General features: G+C 31.9%; 1 protein-coding gene across 1 annotated transcript in view; it reads right to left on the bottom strand.

Moving 5' to 3' along the window:
• The window catches only part of LOC114327442 (signal recognition particle subunit SRP68), a 28,392-nt gene extending 10,246 nt beyond the window's left edge, over nucleotides 1-18,146 (bottom strand). The window contains exons 1-4 of the mRNA XM_028276068.2: nucleotides 17,978-18,146; nucleotides 17,504-17,853; nucleotides 7,580-7,921; nucleotides 2,180-2,478 (exon numbers count right to left, since the gene is read on the bottom strand). Of these exons, the coding sequence (XP_028131869.1) occupies nucleotides 2,180-2,478; nucleotides 7,580-7,921; nucleotides 17,504-17,853; nucleotides 17,978-18,131 (1,145 nt within the window). The 5' untranslated portion in view covers nucleotides 18,132-18,146. The remainder of the gene's footprint in view (nucleotides 1-2,179; nucleotides 2,479-7,579; nucleotides 7,922-17,503; nucleotides 17,854-17,977) is intronic.
• Nucleotides 18,147-18,689: the final 543 nt, after the last annotated feature.

Raw genomic sequence — 18,689 nt, 5'->3', positions numbered from 1 at the left:
CACATTCTCTGTTCTTCGGACAATGTCCACATACCATTCAAAGTCAATAACACTCTCAACAAAACCTTATCTAACACTAAAGATCCAATCAACTATATGAATCGTAGTGGTGTTTATAGATTATCTTGTTCTGATTGTGATGCCTCTTATGTAGAAAGAACCTATAGATTACTATCTACTAGAGCAGCAGAACACACTAAACGTGACAACACATCTGCTTTCTCTCACCATCTCAAAGTCAACAAACACCACCTTAACATCCCAGATGGTGTGACTTTGATTCATAACATCCAAGATAAAAATACCCTTCGTTTAGATCTATATGAAGATTTAGAGATTGTCAGAGACACAAGGACAAGTCCAAACTGTGTTAACCGTCAACTTTCTCTTAACCGTGACTACTCCCATTCATCGACAATTATTTCCATAATTCTATATTTCAATCCACCTTCACATTGACTTTCTTTCCTATACATACCACTACAAACCTTAAATTAAAAAATCCAAACAATATACTCAATCAAATAATCCTTTAGTTTCTTTTAATTTCTTTCCCTCTGTGCTTCTGATAATACTCTATCTCTTTCATCTCATTCTCTCATTTTTTTCACTTAACATAATCATTTTCTCATTATGTCCAAATCACAACCTAGAACCCCTGATCTTTTCGGATATGACATTCTAATATAGGCAATAACCAAAATTTTGTTGAATTTCTAACATGTGTTCACTGATTCACTCTGCTTTTCGTTAATATTAAAATTAAAAATAAATCTCAGCTATCAATATTTAATAAATTTACTCCATCTCAACACTGATCAATACAATATTCAAATCTAGAATTTCAATAGTTCAATATGTGACATACTTTTTTACATTTAGAGCTTACAATCAAAAGTATTTTTTCCTTTTTGGTTAAAACATGTACATTTCTTTCAGCACAATTTTTCCTAATTTAATGTCAGTCTTAATCCATTTAATACTTCACAGAATTTATATTTTTTAATAGTATTTCTATTTTATTTATTAGTCCCCTGAAACATATACAACTGACCTTATTATCCGTTTTCAATAATTTTCAAAATTTAAAATTTCAATAGTTCAATATGCAGCAAACTTTTTACATTCAGACATCACAAATTTAAAAATTGTTCGATTAAGATATGTACATTTGTCAATTCCACTTCCCTCATTTAATATCAGTTCTTTTCCTTTAATACCTCCCATAATTTACATTACAGAACTATAGATTGATATTTTCTTATTATATTCATTAGTTCCCTGAAATATATGCAACCAACCATTCCCTTAGTTGCAATTCTTTCAAATTCTATAGATGTTACTCCATTAAAATACCATGTGTTTTTTAAATACATTTTCTAAATATTTCTAGATAATTTCAGTAATATTTATCCATCACAACTCTACTTAACTAAATATAATTATTTTCACTCAGTTACATTTGAAAAACAGTCTATGACGTCACAGCATTTGAGTAGATTTTTGCCTTTGATTTCGGTCCACTAATGAATATATTACAGCCCATTAACCTTTATTTACAAATTAGAATTCACAACAAACATTTTTAATAGTTGCATATTTCCAATATAACAATTAAAGTTAAATATTAATTCTCTTTGTCAATAATTTTTTGGATGACATTTGAAAAATCCACCTATCTTCCTTTGACATCTTGTCATAAATTTTCAGGCACCAATCTGTCTAATCAGTTGGTTGTAAACCTCTCACCTGATCACAACAACCTTGTGCAATTTCCGAGCAAGGATGACGTACATCCACATGTGATATTTATAATCTTAAGACATCGACTTAATGTCGACTACTATATAGCATATAATGTAGCAATAATGTTATTTAGAGGTTTTTACACCTATTGAAGTGGCTAGTTTCAATTACTTGTACACTGGACGTAAGTAACCACATTTTCTATTTTTAACTGTCAAAATTTCACCCCTTTTGCATTTCAATCTAAGTGGTTCACTTATTTCCAGGTTTACACTGATGATGGTCAGTTTGACCGAAAACGTTCTGTACTTCCACTCCCTTGTGGATAAATTTTAAGAATTTTAATAAATTATATACCTACATACAACAGAAGTGTTTACTTCATTCTACGTTGAATTATGAAATTGTTAAACATATGCAGTTAGGAGCTCACCTTGTCTGTAAAATTAGCAAAACATTTCTCTGGGAAGTACGCTCAATACGTATAGACAACAGATAAGCAATCAGCTGCTGATATTCCTTTGTTTGCTTGGCTGTTAACTTATCAGACCTAGAATTATCTCTTGCCAATGATATTATATCTCTCAAATCAATAAATAGATTCTCTAAAATCTTAATCTTTCCCTGATTATCTTCAGCATGGTTTAAAGATTCGTTTAAACCTTCAATACTGACTAAAAATAATCTTATTCTTTCTATTCTGACTGGAATGTTCAGGTTAAACCATTTCACCTACAAAATAAAAGTTATACTTTTAATATGAATGCTGTTTAGAATATGTAATTTTTTAATAATAAAAATGTATGTATGTATTACACCGTTCTTAGGCGTCAACGCCCTTCGGTAGGGATCTATGCGGGAGTATCACCGAGCCGCAAGCCCTTGTCCCTTGCCGTACTGCTCCCTCATAGGTCGATCAGATGCCCGCATATTCCAGTCTAAGCGCCAGATTCATATTTAGAATTTTATACTGGCGCGTTAGCCTTTTTGTTTTTCCGATGGCCTGGGCTGGGCTTGAACTCACATACCTCAAGGCGAAGTGAAGTGTGGATCAGCCGCTAGTCGCACTGAGCTATCCGATCGACTAATAATAAAAATAATGTCAAATAATAAAATCACATTATAAAAACTCCGCAAAGAACTCAAGAATCAATTCTGTATAAATTCGTCTATACAGGGTGTCCCCGAAAATAGTGCGTTCCTTTAAGGTATGGATGTAATACACAATTTAGAACAAAAAAGTCCTATAACATTTTTTTCTAAAGATAACCGTTTCCAAGAAAAAAATTACATTGTTCTCCATATAAGTGAATTTTTATTTTCATAAATTTGAATGACATGGCAACGTAGCCTAGAAGAACTTGCTGTGACTGTGGAAATTTAACCTAATAACACCTTGTTTATTTACTTTGAGGTGTGATTTTTGGGGTTGTTGACATCGTAGGTACCTACCTTCAAAATAATGGATATGGGTTTGCTTGATATTTACATTATTTTACCTACCAGATGCAACTGACCTACATACCTACTTTTTTAATCTTTATATTTTTGAGTTGCGCGTTGTTGCCAGACTTCAATCTGCATATCAAAATGTATTTTCGTTTTTTGGTCAAACGGATCAATTTAGAAAAAAATGTTATAAGACTTTTTTGCTCTACATTGTGCCTTCTACCTATACCTTTAAAGAACGCACTATTTTCGGGGACACCCTGTATAGGTGTCTTCTTCGCCTTAACCTAAACCTTTCTTCTCCCCTGCCACACAGTCCTTCCATCTTCCCCTCGGTGTTCCTCTACCTCTCCTTCCATCGAATTCTAACAGCTCTTCCTTCCTCCCACATAGTTTTCAAACCATTGCAGTCTTTGTTCTTGAACCTTTTTTGAGACTGTAGTCGCCCCTGTTCCTGCCCCTCAAGTCTTACCCAGCATCCACCATAACATTTTCATTTCAGCTACCACCATCTTCTTTTCTTGAATCTTCTTTATTGGGACCGTGCAATTCGGAAGAGCGACACCTGGTTTCATAGCTCAGCAACATTTTTAGCACTTTTAATTATTATATTGGCCAATTATAGTGATGAGCGCGCTAATAACCGGCAAAATAGCTCAAAAGATGGAAAACATAATACATTGCGAAACAAAAAGAGACGAAACTAGTGGAGGTGGAAATTATCGTTATAAACGTCTAAAATAAAGGCGGATTCTCACTTGTCAGTTTCGCTTAGGCAGTCTGGCTGATTCATTAATAATGAAAAATAAAAAGCGACGTTTGCATTCACACGTTTCATGTTTTGCTACATTCAATACGCAGTTAGTCCAAACATTTTATATTGTGGTAATGAAAATGGTTAAAAAACTTGAGACCAGCTGTTCGAGAAGTATGTTTACAATAATTAATAAATTAATTACAGAATATTCTAGTGAATCAAAAGAAAAGAAAACATCGTAGATACTGGGTCAGGTCCTGGATATGGGGTGCTAGTGAAACTATATTGAAAGAATTAGCTTTGGAAGATTGTGATTCATATACAAATCACTTAAGAACTAAGACAAATTTCAACAGATTCTGCAGAAATTGCCCAAAATTGCTTTTAAAACTTGCCACATTAAAGAAATCACGAAAATTTATGTTTTCGTGCTTCAGTTTCTAGTCATTATACGATCATGATCAGTCAAAAATGATAAAAAGTAGAACTGGTTTTCACTTTAACTGAAAGTATGAATGTACTGATCATTTAAAATGAAAATGTGTTCTCATGTTCATTATTTGTTCAGTATCACTGAATCAGCTAAACTGCGTCAGCGAAACCGACAAGTGAGAACCCGCCTTAACATTACATTACATAGTTTCCCACCTTTAGACGTATCAGAGGAGTATGACAACTGTCACTGTGGCAGTAGAATTTTACAAAATACTCCCATAGAGGTATATATTAACATAGAGGGAGCCTACCTTCCGCGCTTCCTGACGACAAGATCTCAGGGACTGGTTTGCTGCATCTCCTTCTAACACATTGTATCGAGAATCTATAATGACATTCAGTGTGATTATAGCCACGGAAGAGGAGGACAACTGTAGCAGCTTTACTATGCGTAAGAGTGAAACAGCACTAATCCAAATAAAAAAGATGGTGTCGTCACTTCGCTCTGAATGACACTCTCTCTATGCTAATATTTAACTCTATGAATACTCCTGTCACAGGCCACGGTTCTTAGACATTACTATGGTTGCCTAAATCGACTAACCAATGAACATTAAGGGTGAGATTACGTCACGAGAGTTTACTGTCATTTAAATCGTAATAAAATTTTTTTCGAATCCTGAGAAAACCAAGTATTTTAGAAAAATTTAAACGCAGCATGCAAGATTACATTATTACCGAGGGCGGAAAGCCCCTTAGAATAAACAAGCAGATTCTATTGAATGAAATATTTGAAATTAAATATCACACTTCTCTTTTATTTTCAGCCCTGTAACTTATTAAAATAAACATTATAGAAGTTTTCAGGGACTTTCAGCCCTCGGTAATAATTTAGTCTTTCATTCTGAGTTTAAATTTTTCAAAAATATTTATTAGTTTTCTCAGGATTCGAAAAAAATGAATACAATTAAAACACATTGAGAATTTTGACATGCGTCAAAATTTTGCATTAACTCAATGTAAAATTCTGAACTGTTGAATTCCACCTTCCCTAACAATTATTGTACATCAAAAGACATTAGAATTTATTTGTAGAGGATTGAAATCTGTATTGGAAATAACTGTTAAAATTGGTGTACGTAATTAAACACACTCCAAAATTTTGTAAAAATGTAATACATTTTAGTTTTCAGCCCAAACTTAGGCCACACACAATGCAATAATGTTCACATTTTTGAACTGTCAATATTTTTATTTTATCATCTATTGTTTAAAAACAATACAGTTGATAAGATACCCTCAGTTGCGGAGAAAGGATTAATAATAAAGATTTTTTTAGTCAATGGTGTGAGCACTGTCAGTTAAATAGTAACGTGTGGCCTTACTTTTACACGCATACCTACCTATTGTGGCAAATGTATCATATTTTTCAAAATTTTGGAATGCATTTAAATCGTAGAACAATTTTAACTTTTGATTTTAATACAGATTTTAATTCTCTACAAGTATTCTCTCATGACTTTTGATGTAAAATAATTAGGGAAGCAGGAATTCAACAATTCAGAATTTTACATTAAGTTTCCTTTGGCCCTTTTTACGATTCACCACCCGGTATAAGATAAAATGTGTACTATTTGTCTAATTATTTCATAATAACACAAATAATACACATATATACACAATAACACACATTCAATGATCGAAAATCATTTAAAAATATGGGAATGTAAACTCTTGTGACGTAAAGTCAAAAATATAAGTCTCCCCACCACCGTCGGACAAGACAACCGTAATAAAGTCTAATAACCGTGGTCACAGGCGTCTAAAAGTGGGAAACTATGTAATGTAATGTTAATTTAATACGTTTATAACTATAATTTCCACCTCCACAAGTTTCATCTTTTTTTGTTTCGCAATGTATTATGTTTTCCATCTTTTGAGCTATTTTGCCAGTTATTAGCGTTCTCATCACTGTATATTATCAGTAGTAATTGCACAAGAGCTCTAAAATTATTGAATTTTTCCCGATTGTCACTTTGGCAGTTTTAATTTTACGAGCCGAAGGCGAGTGAAATTATGTCAAAGTGTCACGAGGGCAAAAATTCTATACGCTGTGAGCTTCGCTGGTGTCGCTCCTAGCGGACTACTATTCAACTTTCACCGGTAATTTTTAAATTTATTATTTAATTGTTATCGCTTAATATTTACAACGCAAAAAAGTAATTAAATTGTAATGGATTTTTTTAAGATTTTGCTAATCATTTTGACGTTTTATTGACAAAATATGAATTTCTTACTTCGGATACTTTCACAATTATCGTGTAGATGGCGCTAAGATTAATGGATTAATAGATTAATAGAACATTAAAAAAACTTAATTTCAGTATTTAAAACGTAAGCATATTTAAGGTAAAAATATATACCACAGCTTTGACCAACTAATATTTTTTATAATTAATGTTTTTAATATTAATTTTAAATTAATCTCTTTGACATTTATGTCAAATTTCCGGTAAAGGTTTACAGACTTGTCACTACTGGCGTTCGCGAATTTGTAAATATCCCCTCTACGTACGAGCTCACAGCGTATATTAATTTTAGAGTTCGAGTGCAATTTGTTGCGATTATTTCATGAATAAAACTGTTCAAAACCAAAATTTTATTGTAATTTATATATGTAAGTACCAATTAGTGAAATTAAACACACAGTTGTTATAAATATGTATTTGACGGTTGAAAGTCATTACTTTTATAATTTTTAAAACATTTGTCATTAATGTCACTGAATGTATTTTTTCGTAGCAACGAAGGGCATCTGACGTAATATGCTTAACGACGGGAGATTATCAAAAATTATCACCTTAATTTGCATGTCTGTAGCTTTCTATTGGTCAGAATCTCCTATGAATGAAATAATCAATAAAATATGGTCATATTGCCTCTCAAAACAAATTACGGGATAAATCAGATTTTTATAACATTCTAAGTGCTCTAAACTTTGTTGCAAAACATGCTAAACACAGGTGCTCGAAATAACAGTGTAGTACCTCCGTGGTCCAGAAATATACTATCGAAAAAAAATCTGACTATGAAAATACAGCCATACATACAATCACAAGTTATGTAAAACATTACTTAGTTATAGCTTTTAGATAATTTTTAATATAGTTGAAGAAAGAAAGGTAGACTTACCTCATACAGAACATCCTCATTCTTTTCTTTATTCTGGGATACAAGAGCATCAAAGTTCTCCAATACTCCCTGACTACGTAGTTCCAAAAGATCTACAGCTTTTTCATCCCCGATATTATAGGCACAATATCTCAAACTTGGACTAATTTCTTCCACTCTCTGTTTATAAGGTAGCTGTTCCTCTTCAGGCAGTGTAGACGATATCTTTTCATAGATTACTTGGGCTTTCTTCAAATTTTCAGCAGCTTGCTGCCAGAGTTGAAGTTCAAATTGAAGAGAGCCTTGAATCCAAGCAAGATATGCTTGTGATTCTAGCTTAGTCCGAACATCACATCGGTCTTGCTACAAAAAAAAATAGAATATTACAAGTAAACATAGAAACTTGATTCAGATAGTGCTAACAATAATTATGAATCTCACAATAAAACACTGAAAAACGTTTGTTTTTCTATACTTTCACAAAATTTATTACAACTATGTTATTACTACAGCTGTTTCGGCAAAGTGCCTTTCTCAAGTGATATATTTTACAATGTGTTTGCCTTTTTAAAGTCTTTAACTGAAGAGGTTGAGGAGTGGGGAGCTGTTTGTCTCGAGTTGGTCATTCAGAATTATATCTGTATTTTTCAATTTATTAATTTCCATTGATTCTAAAAGTGATAGCTTAAGGCCTTTATTTTGAATATGTAGAATTTGAAACTCTTCATTGAAAGAATGATTATGATCTAGAAGGTGAAGTGCGTATGTAGAAGTGTCTGTTTTTCTATTGTTGAATGCCCTTTTGTGTTCTGCTATCCGTTTGTCAAAAGTTCTGCCAGTTTGACCGATGTAAGTTTTCGGACAGTCACCACAAGTTAGTTTGTACACACCACTCTGTAGTTGCTTTCTCTTTCGGCTTTTATTGTTTTTAATATGTTTGCTTAAGTTGTTGTTAGTTCTGAAAGCTGGTGTTATTCCTTTCTTTTTTATGTATCTGGCTATTTTTGTTGTTATTTTGCCAGTATATCTGAGAGAGCAGAAGGTACTGGGTTCTTTCTGTGGTGGTGGATACACTAATTTCAAGGCTTTCTTATGGAGTTTTTGGTTTAAAATGTTGTTAACTGTTTGTTCGTTATAGCCATTGTTTACTGCTATTTGTCTAATGATATTTAGTTCTGTCTCGAAGTTATTTTTTGTCATAGGAATTTCTGTCAGTCTATGTATCATGCTATGGTAGGCTGCTAATTTGTGTTGTGTAGGATGGGATGATGAATTGTGTATAGTTGTGTCAGTATGGGTAGGTTTATGATATACGGAGAACTCATGTTTGTTGTGTAGTCTGGTAATCGTTACATCTAGAAAGTTTATGGAATTATTCTGTTCTGTTTCTATTGTGAACTCAATATTACTATGAAGTGAATTAATGTAAGATAGAAATTGGTCAAGTTGTCTGTTAGTTCCTGTAAAGCAGACTAGTATGTCATCCACGTATCTCCACCAATATAAGAACTGTTTAAATAAGGGGTGTTTAGAAATTGTTGTTTCAAGTTGGTTCATAAATATATCTGATACTAACGTCGGATCAAGTAACGGTCGAATCCATCAATAATTATGAAGTTTTACGATTTTTTATAAATTATGAAGTTTTACGATTATGTATAGTTTATGATTTTTAGATTACGTACATTAGAAGTAATTCTGAATATTTGTCATTTCAACAAATAAATCAGTGAATAGTTACTCGTTGAATAAAATGTATTATTCAATTATATTTTTATTGTTTCAATACCATTTTGATAATTTAACGTTAAACTGACGAATTTTCTTTGTTATAGATATTTAAAGTGGAATTAACTTGTCAATTTATACGAAGAGTAAATATTTATTTACTCTTATTTGAATACAATAAGTCTTATTTGATGTTAGTGAAACGTACAGTCCGTCTAATTTACTTACCGTTACACGTCATTAACTACGTTAGAGATCTAAGTTGACATTGTTGCCCAATCACAAAAAATTCTTGAATTCATTTTAAATCAAATACATCACACAATTTTTGCGGAAGTGGATTATACAGCAAAGCAAATTAATATTCAATGTAAATAAATAAAAACTTTAGAAATAGAAAACAAGAATTAAGTTATAATCTTACGTTAAAGTACATAATAAAAACAGTAAATATAATGAAACAAATATTTATAGTAAAGAATATAAACAAATATGAAGTGTCATCACCGCAACTGTCAAATAAACGTTACCAATTTATGCCAAAATATCACCTTCGTTCGATTATAGTTACAGTGTATTCCGAACAAATGTGCTTCATAAAAACGCTTTATAATACATTTATACAAATTAAATGAAACATATTATTGCGTATTTCTTTAAGTTAACATTAATAAAAATCTTTAAATATTATTTCTGCGCGTACATAATAAAATGTCTAGTGGCTGTAATGCCAGTGTACTCGGCAAAGTGATTCTAAAAAAGAACACACCTATCGCCTAAATATTTCGTGTTGGTATCATGTGACGTCACGGGCTATGACGCGGATGACGTGCAACGGTAAGTAAATTAGATGGAGTATATACAGTACGTAAATCGTTAAGCTAGATATAGGGAATATACATTGAGAGAATTGTGGCAACTGCGCTAACCTGTGTTAGCTGAAGCTTCTGTTCGAGTACGAGTTTTTGGTGCAATAGAGCTGTTAGAACGAATAGAATAGTGAGGGTTGAAGCAAGGCTGTCCATAAATAAATCAAAAACAAAGTTTATGATTAATGAGTTAATAATTTTACTTTAATTTTTTAAATATTTTTTTATTTAAAAACTAATTTCAATACTAAACAGTTTTCCCATTCCTTAGGCCAAAAATATTTAGCTACTACCTACTACATTGTCACATTTTGACGTTTATTTGTGTCAGTCGAAATAAGTTGTCAATTTTGAGGTTAATGCACCCTTTTTTGTGTTATGGCATGGACTTTATGTCAATCAGCCAGTACGTTAATACCCCTTAATTCTAACAATGGTCATCGAGAGAGCTCAGTTGCCACAATTATCTCAATGTAATACAATCTATGGATTTGTGTATCTAAATATATACAATGTATGTTCCCTATGTCCAGCTGAACAATTTACGTACTGTATGTGTCAGTTTTATTGGTTGAATAACTTTATTCATCGAATTAACTACTATTTGTCGTTGGTGAAACCGGCCATAAGTTGAGTGATTTATGCCAAATAAATGCAGCCTATGCAGAGATAGAATTAACAGATTTCAACGTAAGACAAAGTTGACATATCTCCACATAACTCAAAACAGTTGATTTTTCTTAAGGACAAATCATTGAAATCTGTTGATTACTGTAGGAGTTCCTTATTCGCGCGCTTCCTTTATTCATGTTTTCGCTATTCGCGGATTGAAAAGTATGACCCAACTCCTGTATTCTAGGCCCAAGATTTCATTATTTGCGGATCGAATCAGTACATATATTATATCTAAATAAAAAGCATTCGGTATCCTTGTCAACACGCCGGTAAGAGTGAACTAATAAAAAACATTAAAAGCATCTTGACGCACATTTTAAAGAACCCGGGCCTCGATTTTTTACCCTTCGCTTCGTTATCGAACGTATTTGCTTCGTATATGTTTAGTATACGTAAATAATAAAAAGTTTCTAGCATGAAAATTAAGCGACTTTAATCAAAAAAATGTCGGTACCTGCTTTTCTCTACGAAAAAATCAGTGAAAACAACCCCCTAACTACCTTCCTAATTCAAAATCGGTCTTCACCTTTCTGTAGCTCCTTTTATATGGAAAAATATTATATCTCACTGTGTACTGATTTTCAGCCTTAGTAAGTGATTTAATTACCTTCGTAGGAAAGCAACTTTGATACCCTCCCAGTAATGAGACCCCTCAAAAATGATTTTGTAGGATTTTTAAAGAGCTATAAGACTGTGTAAATTAAATTCAGTAAGATGTCTTAGATTTTAATTGGGCCGGGTTTAAAGGGCTCGAATAAGGGGTGTTTGCTGGTAAATAGAGGTTTTAAACAGCTATATCTGGCTAACTATTCACTGTGATGAAAATCTATGCACAGGGCAATTTTAGTCATTAAAAAAGCTACAATTTAGTAGTATATAATTTTTTTCATATCTTCAGTATTTTCGGAGATATTTTGAAGTAAAAGGTGAAAAATACCAAATTGCAAGAAATCAATTTTTCTTTAAACTCCAATTTTTCCAAAATTATGCATTTTAAATAGGTCAAACTTCAAACTCCTTGAGTGTATTGATAATATAAATATAAAAGGAACTACAGAAAGGTGAAGACCAATTTTGAATTAGGAAGGTAGTTAGGGGGTTGTTTTCACTGATTTTTTCGTAGAGAAAAACAGGTACCGACATTTTTTTGTAAGTCGCTTAATTTTCATGCTAGAAACTTTTTATTTTTTTTTGAAAGGTCTAATTGTATGCTTGAAAAAAGATTATTTAAGTTTTTCTCGAAAAATGCAAATTTCTCCCATTATTTGGCTTTGAATATTTCAAATTGTGCATTTAACGAAAAAAGATAACCTTTAACATGCCGTATCTCGGTTTGTATTGGTCTTAAAGATATTATAGGAAAAGAATTTGGTTTGTGTTACTAAAAGATTCAATTTCGATATCTACAGTTTTTTTGATTAAATGCATATTTTTCGAGGTATTCTCAAAAAACCCTCTAAAAAAAGTCGATTTTTTCGTCGAAAACCTGTTATTTTCAAGCACGAATAACTCGAAAATATTAGTTTTACGAAGAAAATGTAAAAAACATTTTTTTCTTAGAATCACTTTTCCATCGAATTACATGGTTAAAATGTAATAAAAGATTCCCACCCCCGAGATGGGGTGGCAACCACCCCCAAGGTTTTAGCGTATGATAGCGGCATGATATTTAAAATGATCCTTGGACTATTCCCTACCTTCTGTGAAAATTTCAAGTAAATCCATGCTGGACGAAAAAATTGCGAGCCAAAATGCTTCATTTCCGTCATACAGCTGACCGACTATAATAACTTTTATTTATATTTAATTTAGAATGTGTGTACTGATTTTCAGCCTTAGTAAATGGAAATAATTACCTTCGTAGTAAAGCAACTTTGATACCCTCTCAGTAACCCCTGTTCTACGTTTCGCTTGACCGACCGCAGTATGTTTCTCTACACACTCACAGTAATCAACTGTGAAAAATCTAGCTTTAGTAAATTCAAAGAGATTTTTCAGCGCTGCCTCTTGGTCTATAACAGAAAGTTATCCAGAAGACAAACGAAAGTTTCACTTTTAATACATACTGACCATATTAAAAACAAAACTTTATCAAAACTAATCTTCTGATTACACCATTTGTGGCTTCTAAAATTTGCAAGCCAACGAATTGCCGGAGCAAAGAAAGGCTGAGGGAGATCTATCAAGTTGCATCTCACTACCCGCCTGTCCAGCACAGTAAAATGCCAACAAAGATTAGTTCCCAATACTCAGAATAGGTGTAATAAACCAATAAAAATAATAAATAATCATTTCGTTGTGAATCGAAACAAGAGTCGTCTTATTTTAGTTAGTTCATAGAGCGCCAAAACTGCTCTAACTAGTTTCAACTTTTGTTAGAGTCTCTTCAGAGAACACATATTTGATTCTCTCTGAACCACTAAAACTCTGGCCGCCAGCCTCGATCTACAAACGAAAGATTATGATGACATGGATGCCATGGCGGCATGACGAACGAAAGTTTCACTTTTAATTTTAATATTAACAATATTAAAAACAAAACTTTATTAGAACTAATTTTCTGGTTACACCATTCGTGGCTTCTAAAGTTTGCAAGCCAACGAATCGCCGGAGCAAATACGACATTGAGGCTGACGGTCAGTTTTAGTGGTTCAGAGAGAATCAAATATGTGCTCTCTGAAGAGACTCTAACAAGAGTCGAAACTAGTTAGTGCACTTTTGGCGCTCTCTGAACTAACTAAAATAAGACGGCTCTTGTTTCGATTCACAATGAAATGATTATTTATTATATCCAGAAGAATTTGTAAACCTGAAAGCTGGTGAAGGATATTCACCTGAGCAAGTATTTAATGCAGACGAAACTGCACTGTTTTGAAAGAGAATGTCAAATAAAACATTCATTTATAAAATGAACAGGCTGTCCCTGGATTTAAGGCAGCAAAGGATAGAGTGACACTGCGGCTTTGTTCTAATGTGTTATTAAAACATCGATGCTTTAAAGAACAACCTGTTAGTTTTTTGGAGTGCTAATAAGAAAGGGTGGATTAAAGTGCTATTTTTTTTATTGGTTCTCGAATTTTTTGTTTCTTCAAATTCTTTATTCAAATAGAAATCCTACTAACAATAAATATAAAAATTGGCTTAATTAAATGTAATATACAACATACAATACATGCAATATACAATTTATACAGACTTATTAAAAATGATTTTTAACCAGATAAAATATATGTTTTTAGTAATTTTTTAAAAGTTGGAACTGTCACTGCATTCTTAATACTGAGGGAAGATGGTTAAATTCATTCATACATTTGTAAAACAAGGATGTCATTGTACTATGTTTATTAGTTTTTTGAATTTCAAAATCTTCAGTATTTCTCGTGGTATATGAATGAACATGAATGTAACATATTCATTAAAATATGCAGGCAACATTCATTTTTTTAATTTAAAAATGAAAACCACAGTAAGGTACCTAGTAAAGCCTTTGTCGAAGTGAAAACCAACCTAAAGTAGAATACATAATCTCAATTGGTGCAATATTACCTCTATTTGCAAATTGAATTGAATTGCAAATTGCAAACAAAATTTGCAATAATTATTGAATTGATCCTTTATCACCTAGATATAAAACACTTGAACAGTAGTCAAAATGGGACTGAACTAAACTTCTAAATACAGTGATCCTTGAAAATAATGATAGATCTTTGCTAATTCTATTAAAGGAAAATAATTTTTTAGATATTTTCTTGCAAATATATTGAAAATGAGGTTTCAGAGAGTGTGTTATCCAGTATAAATCCAAGATATTTAATTTCGGATGACAGATGAAAAATCCACCTAACTTCCTTTGACATCTTGTCATACATTTCTGACACCAAACTGTCTAATAATCAGTTGGTTCGTAACCTCTCACTTGAACACAAGTACTTACCTTGTGCAATTTTCGAGCAAGGATGAAATACATTCACATGTGATCTGTAAAATCTTAAGACATCGACTTCATGTCGACCACTTTTTAATATAGAATGTAACAATAATGTAATTGAGAGGTTTTTATATCTATTGAAGTGGCTAGTTTCAATTACTTGTACATGGGACGTAAATAACCACATTTTCTTAAATTTTTTCAACTGTCAAAATTTCACCCTCTTTCTTTTTAATCTTAGTGGTTCACTTATTTCCAGGTTTACACTGATGATGGTCAGTTTGACCGAAAACGTTTTGTACTTCCACTCCCTTGTGGATAAATTTTAAGGATTTTTAATAAATTCATATGCCTACATACAACAGAAGTGTTTACTTCATTCCACATTGTTATATTGAAGGTATACAGCCAACTACAGGGTTTACCCCCTTTTTAAAGTTTTATATTTAATTTCATTGACCCATTCAATGCATTTATTATTAACTTCTAGTTTCAAATTCTCCATACTTATACTGTTTAATTTATACTGACTAGAGACTATCATTGACTTTCTTTTACTCACATTAAGTTTTAACTTGTTAGCATCCAAAAATATCTCAATTCTTTTAACAACCACTGCATCCTTCTAACAACCTAAACAATATCATCACCACTGCATACAATTAATGTGTCATCTTCTAAAAAAGACTAATAAATTCCAGACCCTCAACATAATTTACATCATTGATGAAAATAATAAAGCTCCAAGTACACTGCCATGTGGTACATCAAAACAATTAGGTACTTCTGTTGATTTACTTTGGCCTAACTGCACATAATGAGTTCTTTTTTGAGATATTCATTAAACCATTTTATAACATTTTGTTTAAAAATATAGTACCTCAATTTTTTAATTAACAAATATATGTCTAGAGTTTCAAAAGCTCTTCTAAAGTCTAAGAATACAGCTACTACATATTTATTGTTATCAATAATTAGTTTCCGTTTTGAGATGGTAAGTTGTATTGCTGTTTCGCATAAGTGACCCTTTCGAAACCCAGACTGATTGCTAAGAAAAAGATTATATTTAATAAAGTATTCAATTATTTGGTTGTAAACGGCTTTTTCAAGTACTTTCTCTATACAAGGCAGTGTACTGATTGGTCAATATTTAGATACATTATTCTGATTTAATTTGAGTTTTTGGGACAGGTGTAATGGAGCTAATTTTTAAGTTTTTAGAACAAAATTAAGAATAGCATAGCCAGTTGTCTCAAAAGTTTTCTTTAAAAATTGTGAATTGATATATCTAAATTTTTGCAGTTTTTTAAAGAAAATATGATGTGTTTTAGTTCACATATTGTTAAGGGCTGAAATTCACTCATGTAGCATTCAACTTCAGTAAACTATTATCAGACCAAAAAGCTAGATACTATCTCCTCAATACTCTTTGTAAAATAAGTATTAAGCAAACATACATGTAGTGTACAAACATATTTTTTATTAATTTCTTTAAGCATTTCCACATTTCCTTTGAATCATTTCTATTGTTATCAATCACACTTTCATAATATTTAACTTTTTTTTGCTTTAGCAAATTTACAACTACATTTCTCGTCTTTATTCATTCCATAAATTATATATGAAGTTAAAACGTATTTGAAATCAAAGACTTTAAAACAGTTTCAGTTTTGGACAATGCATCAGGTCATACTCTTGAACTATACATCCAAATATAAAAGTGACATTTTTATTTCCCAATATGATGGCTTTGCTTCATCCTATGGACCAAGGAATTAAGGAATAATCAAGGCCTTTAAGCTCTATTAAATATTACTTAGACGAACCTTCAAAATGACACTGAATAATATGGAATGTGATCCTGATATGGATGTTATCGAATACTGGAAGAAATTTAACATAGCAAAATGCATCATAACTATAAAAGAATCATTGCAAGAACTGAAGCTATAAACAATGAAATCATGCAGGAAAAAACTGTTGACTGTTCTTACTGCGGGAAATAAAGAAGAATCTGTGCAATTTCAAAACTTAACTGGAAACCTGAAATTGCGACTAGAAAAGCATTAGATGGATTAGAACAGATATTAATCAAGTGGCATTCAGGAGCAGCTTGAAACACAACATGAAGATTTGACTGAAACCAACTGAAGAAAATATTAAATTCACAGCTCATTGAAGGAGAGGCTTTAACAAGCACTGGCAACGTGATGTTTAATTTGAAAATTCTTAGTTAAAGTTAAAGAATGACAGATGAGCTTTGTGATTTCTTTATGAAAATGGATGGATCCATGGAACGAAGTCTTATTTTTAAGAGACAAATTACTACTGCCACCATTGCATATATCTGAATTGAGGAAGTTTTTAGAAACTGCCAAGTTCTATTTAGTAAATTATATTAACGAAAATTATTAAATTCTTTAAACCATTGCCTTAACCTGAAAGTAATATGTAATTAATTAATATTTATGGTCAAAAACTTCTATTAAACTTATATTTTTTATGTATTTGCTTTTATATTTCGTCACCTAGGAATGTATCTCCTATACACCATATAAATTACCATTCCATATTCACCGTTTCTGTATTTGAGGTATATTTACCAACATTTACCCAGCGAATAAAGAGCTTCTACTGTACTTCAAATTTTACAGTATTTCAAACTTATGTGAGTTGTATAGCTATTATGACAACTTTCGACAGAATTATCTCAATTGTACACTTTTTGTTTGAAACTTCATTTACCTTACACAGCTCATCCAACTGTAGAGCATACACACAAGCTTTTCTCATCTTCTGAACTAAATGAAACTTCTTTCTAGGCTCAGTATTGGCCTCTTGTCTCAATTGCATTGCATATGCCCAATTTCTCTCTGCTAGTATAAGAGGAATGTGTAGAAATCTATCGTCAGATTTTGGATTTATTATGTGAGCTTCAGTAACGTCTCGTTTTTTGAAGTGTCGACGATCTCCTTGAGGAATTTTGAGTACTTTACGCAGTCTGCTGATCCTTCTGGAGCAGTAACCTCTGTATCTCTGATAATCTCCATGTCGAAGACCGTGTTGTTGCTGACAGTCTTTTATTAACTTCAAAACTAAAAGAAAATAAAGAAATATTTAGTATAACTTATTTTAATTTAGTCATAAATTAGAATGCCCATAGTTAACAGATGTCAACAAATTAAGATCAGTTCTACAATATTCTTCGCTTGCACTTACTTTCTAAAGTAAATGGTAGAAGAGGTTCTTGCTGCACTGGTTTATTTTGTGTATCTCCTGATACATTATCTATGTTTTCAGTTCCCATTTGAATTTTATTTAATTTTATTAAACTCACGTTACCTGACGTCCCTCGTCCCTCAAGACGTTTCATACAGTACAAAACGTCACACAAAACGTCAACGTCAATTTTTTGACAGAAGGAATTTGCCAGTGACGTGTGAGCCACGTGAGCATTGTTAATATTCATTCAGCTGACACAGTTTATTGGTCTTAGTTTATTATCAGAGTCGTCTCGGCCATTTGCAATCGTAATTATAATAGTTTTGATCACGGTTATTAGACTTTATTACGGTTGTCTTGTCCGACGGTGGTGGGGAGACTTATATTTTTGACTTTACGTCACAAGTGTTTACATTCCCATATTTTTAAATGATTTTCGATCATTGAATGTGTGTTATTGTGTATTATTTGTGTTATTATGAAATAATTAGACAAATAGTACACATTTTATCTTATACCGGGTGGTGAATCGAAAAAAGGGCCATAGGAAACTCAATGTAAAATTCTGAATTGTTGAATTCCTGCTTCCCTAATTATTTTACATCAAAAGTCATGAGAGAATACTTGTAGAGAATTAAAATCTGTATTAAAATCAAAAGTTAAAATTGTTCTACGATTTAAATGCATTCCAAAATTTTGAAAAATATGA

The sequence above is a fragment of the Diabrotica virgifera genome, chromosome 3 (assembly GCF_917563875.1).
Source record: "Diabrotica virgifera virgifera chromosome 3, PGI_DIABVI_V3a".
NCBI classification, from domain to species: Eukaryota; Metazoa; Arthropoda; class Insecta; order Coleoptera; family Chrysomelidae; genus Diabrotica; species Diabrotica virgifera.
This window is presented reverse-complemented; position numbering and strand designations above follow the sequence as displayed.